The sequence below is a fragment of the Rhincodon typus genome, chromosome 33 (assembly GCF_021869965.1).
Source record: "Rhincodon typus isolate 14 chromosome 33, sRhiTyp1.1, whole genome shotgun sequence".
NCBI lineage: Eukaryota > Metazoa > Chordata > Chondrichthyes > Orectolobiformes > Rhincodontidae > Rhincodon > Rhincodon typus.
Window position 1 is genome coordinate 27,655,031 of NC_063364.1, and position 12,094 is coordinate 27,667,124.

A 12,094-nucleotide genomic window follows, 5' to 3' on the forward strand; every position below is an offset into this window, starting at 1 on the left:
TGACAATCTTACCCTGATCTTACATCAAGTAATGGGCACAGCCTCCATCGAAATTCTACCCTCCAGAGTCTATTGGCCTGAGAGTCAGTCTCTCAGTCTATAGGTCTAACACACAAACCTTTCTTACCATTTCAATCTTCCTACTCCTAATTCCCATCATTTCTCCTCAATACGTTCACTCTCAATGTAAATATGCATTTTCTATGTAAACATTTCAGATCATTTTGCATTGATGGCTCTCTGGGAATGCATCTCATTGTGAAATAATTTCTCCTGAACTTGTGAAAAGAGAAGGCTGAAGGGTGACCTTCTACACATCTTTAATATTATGGAATGTTTTGGTAGAGTGGCTTCAAAGAGATCGTTTCCTCTTGGGAAGATTGTAACTAATGGTCATTGATATGAGAGAGCTATCAAGAAACCCTATAGGGAATTCAGGAGGCTACCAAACAAGTGGTAGTGTCTCCTTATTCTCATGTGGAACCCACTACCACAGGGAATAATTGAAGTGAATACTACAGGTGCATTTAAGGGGAACATGCATTTGGGGGCAGGAGGGAAAAGTTGATTATGATGCTACATTTAAGAAAGCAAAATCAGAAGGAGGTTCAAGTGGAACATTAAGCCAACATGGACTGGTTGGGCTGAATGATCTATTTTTGTGCTGCCTGGTCTCTTCCATTTAACCTCTCTCTGTTTCTCTCACCCTCTCTCTTTCTGTCTCTTTTGCTGTCTATGTTGTGATTGTTCTTGTGAAGCGATATTATTTTCGGTGTAGTCTATGTCAAGGTTTTGCAGCACAGGTGGAAACAGCAAAATGAACATAAAACTTGGCCATGTGCATATGCAAAGAGGTACCCTATGTGTCTAGCCTGTTTTATTTTGGATCTGTTACTTCATATCACTCCCTGATTATTCAATCTTATGCCTGAGTTCAACATTGTACAGAGTTTACAGAACAGAAACAAGCCATTCGGTCCGTGTAACTTATACTCACGTTTGCCCTCCACACAAGCCACCTCCTGCTTCAACTAACCCCCTCTTACTTCCCCTAACTGAATCAGATTCACTTCTGTTTCTTTCTCCCACATGGTCTGAGTTCTCTATTAAATGCATCAGATAAGATGATTGCTGTCTAGTAATTACATTATTATAATCTTCTCACATGCACAACATGTACAGCTCAGCCTCTGCAGCAAAGCCATGACTGTGATTTCTTTCTGTAATTTCAAAATTCTGTTTGCAACATATTGTGAAAGGAAGGAAAATCAGCCAGATGGCTGGGCTGTGGTTGATTACGAGACAGTAATGCAGTCCCTGGCTTCAGTTAAATTCCACAAACTTTTTCATTTTGTGGTTGATGGTGTAATTAGAAGGCCAGGACTAAATTCCTCTTTATTTGCTCATACCTTCCAAATATGCAGACAGTTTCTTTTTCTCTTGCTCTCTCTCTCTCTCCCCTCTGCTATCTATTTATCTTACTCTCCCTCTATTTTTCTCTCATGCTGTCTGTATATCTCGCACTCTCTCTATATCTCTCTTTCACTATCTCATGCTCTCTCTATATCTCTCTCATTATCTCATGCTCTCTCTATATCTGTCTCACTCTCTCACTCTCTCGATATCTCTCTCACTATTTCACACTCTCTTTATCTCACTCTCTCTCTTGCTGTCTATGTCGTGGTTGTTCTTGAAGCAATGTTATTTTCAGTGCAATCAGACAAGGTTCTGCAGCATGGGTGGAAACAGCAAAGGGAACATACAACATGGTCGTGTGCATATGCAAAGAGGCTCCCCCATGGGTGTCTGTAGTGTCAGAACAACAGCCTAGGTACCAGTCACTAAGGGGATTGTAAGGGTGTCCTGTATGGCCAGGCTGTTTGGTAATATTTCTGCAAAGCATTTTGCAATATTATAAAAATGCATGTTGTTGTCTTTATTAATAGAGAATTTACTTTATATTTTCCTAATCAACCTGTCCAGAGGTGTGATGAAACACCTCTGGAACAGGTGGGACATGCACTCAGGTATCCTGGCTCAGGGGTAGGGACACTACCACTGTACCACAAGAGCCCCACACATTTACTATGTAAGAATACATTAAAAGCCGAGATAGCCTCGTTGGTTACGATGGTAAATCCACTCAAATAATTTTCATGATTCATTGCTCAATCTACTCCCTCACGATGTGGTGTAGGTCAGAGGAGAGAGCTTAAACAGGAGCCAGGCCCAAAACTGCAATCTGCCTTAACAAGATCCCAATAACAATGTGAACCAAAAACTAAACCCAACCCAAAAGCAGACAGTCCACAAATATGATCCCTACCCAAACACAAACCACATACAAACATGAGCCCCTTACACAACCATGAACTGCATCCAAACACAAAGATCACCCAACCTTAAACAGCAACAAAATATGACCATTACTGCAAAACCCCGAAACATGAAACACGCCAAAACTTCAACACTAGCCAAATATGAATGTACCTGAGGAAGAGACTGAACCAAAAAGAACACCCATAGAGATGAATCCTATCCAAAAGATAAGCCACACCAAAGATAAACCGTACCTAAAAAAGTACTGTACCAAAGATGAGCTGTACCAAACTTGAAATCTGTGAACCTTGTCCAAAGACAGACTTACAAAAGTTAAACACTATCGCACATAAACCCTAATGAAACTTAAATTGCACCAACAATTTCAGCAGAGTAACAGTGGATGTTTTGTATTTGTTTCGAGCTTAAGTTGTATCACTCTTTGCGAAAAGGTTACTTCCCTTCAATTATTAGCCACCACAGCTTTATTTACTTATTAAATTTTTAATTGCATTGGAATTAGAGTTAATCTGAGTCATTAAAAATGTGCCAACAGTTTTGTGATCCTGATCTCTGCATTTCAATGGCCCCAGTTGTCAGCTTTTGTTGCTGATGTGCTGTCTGAACCGACGCATTGTCATCACCATAATCATATTCACATCTTTATCTGTCCCTACCCTCCCAGTCACACTGCTGTGAGCAGCAGTTTCAGAATTATTACCATCATTTGTTTTTGCTTTTTGTAATTAGCTGAAATGTATTATGTCAGGAGACGTTTTTTCCCAAAGAAGGAAGAATTTCAGCTGGGATTTCCACTCTTCTGATTGTCCAGTGATCCAGGATGAAAATCACAGTCTGGATGTTTGATTAATGTAAGACATGATGGTCTGTGAGGTTGAGTGGTCCTACAACAACCTCAGAGATAAACAGAGAGGATGGAGAAGGACTAGAGACATTTAATACCACACTATCACTTAAACTTCCCCCACAGAGAACCCATCAGAGCTTCAACTTCAAATGTCATTTGAAAGGAAACAGTAAAAGCAAATATTGTTGACTTGCTTGGGGGATAACTGATCCCTGGTACATCCTCTTATTTTCCTAAGTTATACTATGTTATGTAGTGTGACTTTTTTCTTTATTCTCTCTATTTTTTGTATCTAAGATTTGTACCTCGGTACTTTGTACCAAAGATGGTGCCATCTGTTGGTGACATTGTACTCTTTTCACTGAACATTCCTGTTCTTTTGTAACTTGAGTATGCATGACAATAAACCTAATTCTAATTCTCCATGGCAAGACTTTGACCAATCAGTATCCTCTTTCTCGTGCATTTTAATTGTTGTTCCCTATGAAATTTGGCATTCTTGCATCAGTCCTGACGAGTACAAGGTGAAAAGTTTGATACTTCCAAGTGACTGTTTGAAAAAATAATTGATTTCTTTTCCGTGATTAATATCTTTCTTCTGGTTATTATGTCCATTAGGTGCAAAGGCATCTCTTTTTAAATGTCAGGAAGTAGTATTCCATAGGAAAAGACAGTGTACATACAGATAAAACACTTCCACTGGTTGGTGATTCTGGAACTAGGGGGCATCGTTTAAAAATAAGGGCCAGACCATTCAGGAAAGGTGTTAGGCAGCACATCTACACACAAAGGGTGATAGAGATTTGGAACTCTCTTCCACAAACAGCATTGGATGCTGGATCAGTTGTTAATTTTAAATCTGAGATTACATAGATTTTTCTTAAGCAAAAGTGTTGAGGGATATGGGCCAAAAACAGGTATATAAAGTAAGACAACAGATCAACCATTGAATGGTGGAGCAGGCTCAATGGGCTGAATGGCCTTCTTCTGTTCCTACAATCCTTTACTAAAACACAGAAATGCCATTTGGCCCATCTGCTCTATGCCATTGTTTATGCTGTACACAAGCCTACTTCTCAGCTTACTTCATCTTACTTATCCATCGATTCTCATTTCCACATGTTTATCTAAATTCCCCTAACATACAGCAATATGATTCACTTCAGTCACTCAACATGGTAACAAGGTCCACAGTCTAACCACTCCTTTTCAAAGAGTTAAGGTGGCACAGTGGCTCAGTGGTTAGCACTGCTGCCTCAGTGTCAGGGACCTGGGTTCGATTCCACCCTCAGGTGACTGTCTGTGCAGAGTTTGCACATTCTCCCCGTGTCTGCGTGGGTTTCCTCCAGGCGCTCCGGTCTCCTCCCACAGTCCAAAGATGTACTGGTGAGGTGGATTGGCCATGCTAAAGTGCCCTGTAGTATCCAGGATGTGCAGGCTAGGTGGGTTAGCCACGGTAATTATGGGAATAGGGTGGGGGTCTGGGTGGGATGCTCTTTGGAGGGTCAGTGCAGACTTGATTCGCTGAATGGCATCTTCCACACTACAGGAATTCTCATTAGCAGGAAATTGCACCATCTCCTGGCTGGTTATGGAACTGTTATTCCTTCAGGGTTGCAGGGGAGTGTCAGAATTAGTTTTGTATGTTTAAAATTAACTTAAAAACACAAGCTAATGGAAATACACAGTTTCCCCTTCAATATCTGGTAAGAGAAAGAGAAGGTTAATATTTTGGCTCCACAGTAATTGTCTTTCATTGCAGTTACAGATGCTGACAGTCATCATTCACCATCTTCTATTTTCATGATAGGTTGCATTTTTTGGTACAAATCTTTAAAGTGGAGTTGTTATTTCTGAGTGCTTGAGTGTACCTCACACTCAGCTATAGTTCTTTTTTTAAAAATACACTTCAAATTCAAAGATAAATTCACATTAGAGGGAAGATCTTATTTCCATTATTAAGCTGCATTGATACCACGATGTGACTGCACTAAAAGCTGAAGGGAAAAGAATCACTTTTTCTCAGGCTGCAACTTTCTCTTGAAGTGGCATGTGATGCTTCAGATTTGTGAATTCTATTTTGTCATGGTTTACCGCAGCTGCACGTTGTTTGTGATTGTGTTCAGAAGGGCCAGTGGGGTTTTTCACACTGGGATATGTATCTGCTGTCTGAGCACCATGTGCAAGTGACAGGCTGTACTGTTTAAAAATGACTGAAAATGAATCATAAAGAGTTGATATTGCACTTACACATCTACTTTTTCATTCTTGGGATACTGTGTCCCAAAGTATTTCACAGAAAGATGCAATACTTTTTCAATTGTAGTCATTACTGTAATGTCAGCAACGTGGCAGGAAATTTGCACACAGCAGAATCCCAGAAGTGTCAGTGAGATACTGATCTGGATATCTGCTTTGGATGTCAATTAGGCGTTAAATTCTGCTGAGGGCACTACGGATAACTCCACAATTTATAGAATTCGCTTCATGGAATCTTTGCATGCACCTGAGGGGATAGACAGTGCTTAGGAACACAGGAACATAGGAAGAGAAGAAGGCCTTTCAGCCCCTTAAACCTGTTCCACCATTCAATGAGAATGGCTGATCTGTGACCTAACTTCATATACCTGCCTTTGGCTCATATCCCTTAATATCTTTGCAGAACAAAAGACTTTAAAATTAACAACTGGTCCTACATCCCTTGCCATTTGTGGAAGAGAGTTCAATGTGTGTAAAATTGCTTCCTAACATCTCTCCCGAATGGTCTGATTCTAATTCTCAGACGACGGCCACTAGTTCTGGAATCCCCAACCAGCGGAAATAGTTTATCTATCCTGTCTACTCCTTCAATGGTGCAGCATTGAAATTAAATTGTGGGTTACATGCCTGTGTGGGGTTTGAACTAGCAATTTCGCACAGAGTTTCCTATGCTACCCACTGAACCACAGCTGGTATATTAGTGACATCCTGTAAGACGAACAAATGACAAAAAGGTTTGCCAAACACTACTTTGCTGAGATAACAAGGTGTGGAGCTGGATGAACACAGCAGGCCAAGCAGCATCAGAGGAGCAGGAACGTTGACATTTCGGGCCTAGACCCTTCTGCAGAAATGGGGGAGGGGAAGGGGGTTCTGAAATAAATGGTTTGGATGACGATGCAGGCTCTTTCTTTTTACTCCACCCCCAGTGCAATGCTGTAAGACATTTGTGTAAAATACTGCTCTCTCTAATTTCTTGGTTACTAATCCCAAACCTGCCATTTCCTTCCTTTCATATCGCTGCTCCGGTAACTCCTGTGCAGGCTTGGCATCCCTTTCATCAATTATAACCACAACATCGTGGAGAGGTAAATGACAACGAGAAGACAACAGGATTTGAAGAATGATAAGCATGCTTCTTGTGTGGATGTTTAACATGCCTTCTCCTTGTGCTATTTTAATGCTATGTTAAACAGGTTATAACCTGCATTAAAATAATGCAGAATTGTGTAGAATGAATATATGATACTTTCATGTTGGAACAGCAACAATTAGTTTTATTTTGTACCTTATTCTCCTTGGTTATGGCAGCTTCAGTATTTTACTTTGTTCCTACATTCACTGCTTGCAGGCCAAGCTAATTTTACTCCCCTTTCTATTGACTGGAGGAGCCCCACAATTATAGTGACGGCATGCAACGAAATATCCTGGGAGGGTATCCCTGTGATTTCCAACCTCACCTCTGGACTTTCTCCCAAGACACACTCGCCATGTTGTGAGCTTCCAAGCCCCATTCTGACTTCTTGAGGCCATAGAGACTCAGAAACGCGGCTGCGTGACCTCCCCTCAGACAGAAACCGCGTCCTTTGACCCTGTTGTCTCTGTGTAAGGCAGAACGTGCCAAAACCTTGCCTCACTATGACCCTGTCTCAATTGTCAGTGACCCTTCAGTGAGAGCAAGTGGCGAGGTCGAGAGGTCCCAACGAGATTCGGTGAAAGGGTGAGCTCTGATCGCACCACCCCCAACCCCCAAGTCTCACACCCACCACCCCACCCACCCCTCCCTCACTCCCCGTACTGTGGGATGTGGGAAGCCCCGGTGTAAGGAAAGAAAAATTAGAAGCTTCTACCAGACATCAAGTGAGAACCAAATTAACTGTTTCCTCCGTTGTTGTATAACCCTCAGGTGCCCCCATTGACTAGACCCACATGCTCAAGAGTGGAACTACTGAGGAGTAAAGTATAGAAGGTAGTGAATGGTCTGCACTTAAAGCCTCTTTCCGAGCTTAAACAATGCTTAACGTCATCCAAGTTGCTAAGGGCACAGTTGAGATTGGAGTCTGCAGATGGAGAATTCCAAGCTATCCAGAGGCCTATAATTCAGTCATAAGTCCACACCATCTGGGGAGTTTTCTGGAATGGCAAAAGTGGGAGGAAATAATAATTTCTCACTAGTTCCCATTTGCTTCACTCTGCCCGGTCTGCTATCTTGTGGGTAAATTGAGACACCCATTTTGAGATATCATTGCTTGGCACCTTGTGTGAGTGTACGTGTTCATGGCCTCGATAAAATTGCCTTGTCATGTTTGCTTTGCATGGGTTTGGCTACTTTTCTTTGGGAACCAAGCCAATCCTGAATTGCATGAAGGTGAAGTACTCTTAAGTTGCTGCATGTGTTGGTTTAAGCTGATTGCTACTTAAACCCTCTGCCCTGGTTCTGTGTATTTTGAATTTCAGTATTTTGTTTCTTTACTGTGGTGTGGCGCTGAGTCATGCTGACCAAAGACAACAGTCCTAGTTTCGAAATCAGTCTGTGCTTTGTTGATCAAAGGGTTATGCAGCGGGGGGGAGGGGACAAGGGAAGGGGAAGAGGGGTTGCTGGAATAGACGATATGGGGAATTACGATCCCAGCCAACATCCTGCTTTCCTGGTGGATGGTGAGAGGAGACAGAACAGGACTTGGCTTGTATGTTCTGCCTCATGTGGTATTCACCACCCCAGTAGGCATGCAAAAAGTGGCTGTTTGGATGGGATGAGGATGTGAGGGTCTTGTCTACCCCCTCCCACTCCAACTTAGATCCCTGTGGTTGCTGCAATAAGCAAATAGAATGCACAGTGGAATTGAACCTGGGATCAGGTTGCATTGAACTGGTGGAAATAAATTTGAAATGCAGCCATTTCCACATTTGATGATAGCTGAAATGATTCGGGGCAGGGGAAGTTAGTCAAGTTAAAAAAAAAGTGTGGAAGAGTACTTCATGTACCTCACGATTGCTCTTGTTTCAGATCTCCAGAACTGGATCATCCCAACCTGAGTAAAGTGGTGCGGATTATGGCCTTTGCTTACCCATATCTCTTTGATAACACTCCACTGTTTTACAGGGTAGGTTTGTGAAGAAGCAGCATTGATACAATGTCCAAAAATGTGTTTTGTAGTGAGTTGGCCTCAGTGTTTATATGCCTGTGATCTCCTGTCCAATCAATGGCCCTCGCTGTGGATTGGGTTTGAAAACGGAAAATAGCAACAGGACTAGGCCATTCGGCCCTTCGAGCCTGCTCCACCATTCATTCAGGTCATGGCTGATCCTCTGCCTCAAGCCTATATTCCCACTTTGAAACGATTCCACAGAGGCTGGTATTCCGTCACAAAGTTACCCTTTATTTACACATGCACAGTACATGGACTCTGACCCAGCTATTTCAGTGCCAGTCCCTAGAGTGAGGAGATTCCTGTTTATATCTGCCAGCCAGGGCTCCCTGATTGGGCCTGTTAGCCTGGGCCAATCAGCGAACTCATACTCAACAAGATCCACCTGGCTAACCTTGTTCCAATCACCACACACTTTCTCTCCATACCCCTTTATGCCTTCAATATCATAAAGATTTATCATTCTCTTTCTCGAATAAGCTCAGTGACCCAACCTCCAAAGCCCTCTATGGTTGCAAATTCCTCAGGTTGGCCACCCTCTGAGTGAAGAAATGTTTCCTTATCGCAGTCCTAAATGGCCTACTCTGTATCTTGAGACTGTCCAACCAGAGAAAACCTCCTCCCTGTATCTAGTCTGTCCAGCCCTGTTAGAATTTTATATGTTGCAATGAGATCCCGTCTCAGTGAAGGCAAGGGTGAGGTGATGGCCTCAGATAGAAATTATTTTATTGTTTGGCTTACCAGTTAATGCAAGAAGTCACTGACCAATAAGAGGTGAATCAGCCCAGTCTGTGTCATGTTGGTTAACCCCAGGCAGGGTGGTAGTGGGGTACTGAAGATAATCTCCCTGTCTCTGATTTATGGCAAGGTCAGCTGGAGGTCCTGCCTTGGATAATTATCCAGCATCTCCTGTTGGAAAGCAAGGCTTGCTGTGAAGGCCACTGCAGAGGAATAGCTGGCTAATATTTGAGCTGTGAAACTTGCAGGCTCTGGAATCTGAGTGAGTGTCAGCACAGAAAGAAGCGATTTATCTTTGTCATAATCTGGAGTAAGCTTTTAAGGAGTCCCAGTTTTGAACTTTTTTTGATTCTTCCAATGGGATGTAGGCATCAAAGGTAGGGCCAGGTCTGGTTGAGTTGACCTTTTAGGCTATGGTGAGCCATCACCTTTTAAACTGCTGCAGTCCATCTGGTGCATAGTAACACAAGCAATTGGGGCAAGAGCAGATCGTTCAGCCCATCAATGCTACCACTCAATACAATCATAGCTCATCTTAAGTTTCAATTCCACTTTCCTGCTGGCTCCCTTGATTCCCTGACAGCCCGAAATCTGTCTATCCCAGCTTTAAATATAGTCAACAAGAGAATATCTACCACCCTTTGAGTTAGAGAATTCCAAAGACTCTCAACCCTTTGAGTGAAGAATTCTGGTCACCCTGCTAAAAGAACGACGCTGTTAAACTTGAGATGGTGCAGAAAGGATTGACCAGGATGTTGCCAGGATTGGAGGATTTGAGCTATAGGGAGAGGCTGAATAAGTTGAGGTATTTTCCCAAGAGCATCAGAGGCTGTGGGGTGACCTTATAGAGGCTTATAAAATCATGAGGGGCTAGATAGGGTGAATAGACAAGGTCTTTTTCCTAAGGTAGGGGAGTCTAAAACTATACAGCATAGGTTTAAGGTGAGAGGGGAAGGATTTCAAAAGGACCTGAGGGGTAACTTTTTCATGCAGAGGGTGGTACGCGTATGGAATGAAATGCCAGTGGAAGTGGTAGAGGCTGGTACAATTACAATATTTAAAAGGCATCTGGATGGGTATATGATAGGAAGGGTTTAGAGGGATATGGGCCAAATGCCAGCAACTGGGACTAGGTCAGTTTGGGATGCCTGGTCAGCATGGATGAGTTGGACCGAAAGGTCTGTTTCCATGCTGTATGACTCTGATTCTATGAGAAAATTTCTAGTCATCACAGACTTAAGTGACTGTCCCTTATCCAAAGACCCCCATGGAACAGCAGAAAATCTCAGGATCCACCAGCAGCCCTTTTCGAATCTTATCGGAGATGATAGCTCATCTTTCTAAACTCCCGAGAATGTAGAGTCATTGAAGTCCACATTTTAGAAACAGGCCCTTCAGCCCATCAATTCTGTGCCATTCAGAAACAAGTACCTCACTATGCTAATATCGAACCAGTTTACTTGTCGTCTCAGCAGAGAACAGTGCTGTTAGGAAGAAAGATCTGAAGAAATGAAGCACACATAGGGTGTAAACTTTGCCTCCCCCCCTCTTCCCTCCCAGTTTATGAAGAATTTTGAGTGGGAGCCTTCAAGGACTTGCATTCACAAGGTGTTTTTATGTGAGGTGGGCACCTGGTGCGCTTGAAAGCTTCCAGCTTCCACTGTAGCAGCAACGTATGTCTGCAGGAAATCGGGAGGGTGAAATAGTGGCCCAAAATTGCTTCCTCCCCATCCTCCCCACGTGCTAACTTTTCCACCAAAAATTGGGCTCGTTGACATCAATTTCCTCTCCCTTGTAGGTTCACGTATGAATGATGCACTGGCATTTGAGGATTGGTTTGCTCATTCAGCTGGATGGCTGGTTTCTGATGCAAATAGCATGCATTCAATTCCTACACAACCTAAAGTTACCATAAAGGACTCTCTTTCTAAATCTCAGATGAGGCATGGTCTCCCTCAGGCCAAACTAGTCGTCTCTAATGAGAGGGCAGCCCTATGGTCCTCTGCGACCATGGTAACCTCACCTTACATATATGAGGTACAGGGAGGCATAAATACTACCTGAAGTCAGTACCACTGGAGAAAAGACAACAGTATGAATATTGGAGTCGGACTGTGGTTGTTTTTTTAATCTATGACTGTAAATAGTATGTAAAGTGTTTAAATCAAACAGATTCAGTGACACTGAAGGAACAATGTATTTCCGAATCAGGCAGCTGTGTGGCTTGAAGGAGAAGTCTCAACATGGAGAAAAGCCTTTCACCCTCTCTGGTCCGTGCCACTATTTCTGCTCCTCACAAAGCTCTGCCCATCTTAATGTATCGAACATGATCAGCATTATCCCCTCTCCCTCACATACTTAGCTACATCTGTGCTATTCAGCTCAGTTCCCCTAGCTGTGTGATGATGAGTTCTCCTGGGCTACTCTGTCATAGCTTTTAATCCAGATTTTGTTTTGGGGTGATTTTCACACCAGCATTCTCAGTTGCATTATGAAAAGGAAACAGCAGCTATTTTATTAACAGCTTTGTATTGGTGCAATGCCAGTGAAACATTTCCAAAATCAGAAAACATTTTCTCCTGAAGTTGAAAATCTGAAAACTGCATGAAGACAGTTTTCAAAAGAAACACAAATTCTGGTCTGCTCACCACAGCGATTGGAGGGCCAGAAATTTATTACAATGAATTTATTCAAAATATATCCAAAACTTAGCCCAAATCTCAATTCATTCACTGATACTGCCATTCAAAATTTCAAATCT

General features: G+C 42.6%; 1 protein-coding gene across 5 annotated transcripts in view; it reads left to right on the plus strand.

Annotated features, from left to right (window-relative positions):
* LOC109935195 (membrane progestin receptor gamma-B) overlaps window positions 1–12,094 on the plus strand; it is a 65,008-nt gene that overhangs the window by 42,126 nt on the left and 10,788 nt on the right. For 3 of the 5 annotated variants that reach the window (XM_048615776.1, XM_048615775.1, XM_048615777.1), the window contains exons 6-7: window positions 6,490–6,534; window positions 8,454–8,550. In XM_048615776.1, coding sequence (XP_048471733.1) covers window positions 6,490–6,534; window positions 8,454–8,550 — 142 coding nt within the window. The remainder of the gene's footprint in view (window positions 1–6,489; window positions 6,535–8,453; window positions 8,551–12,094) is intronic. The other 2 variants (XM_020533869.2, XM_048615778.1) reach the window with 1 other exon arrangement.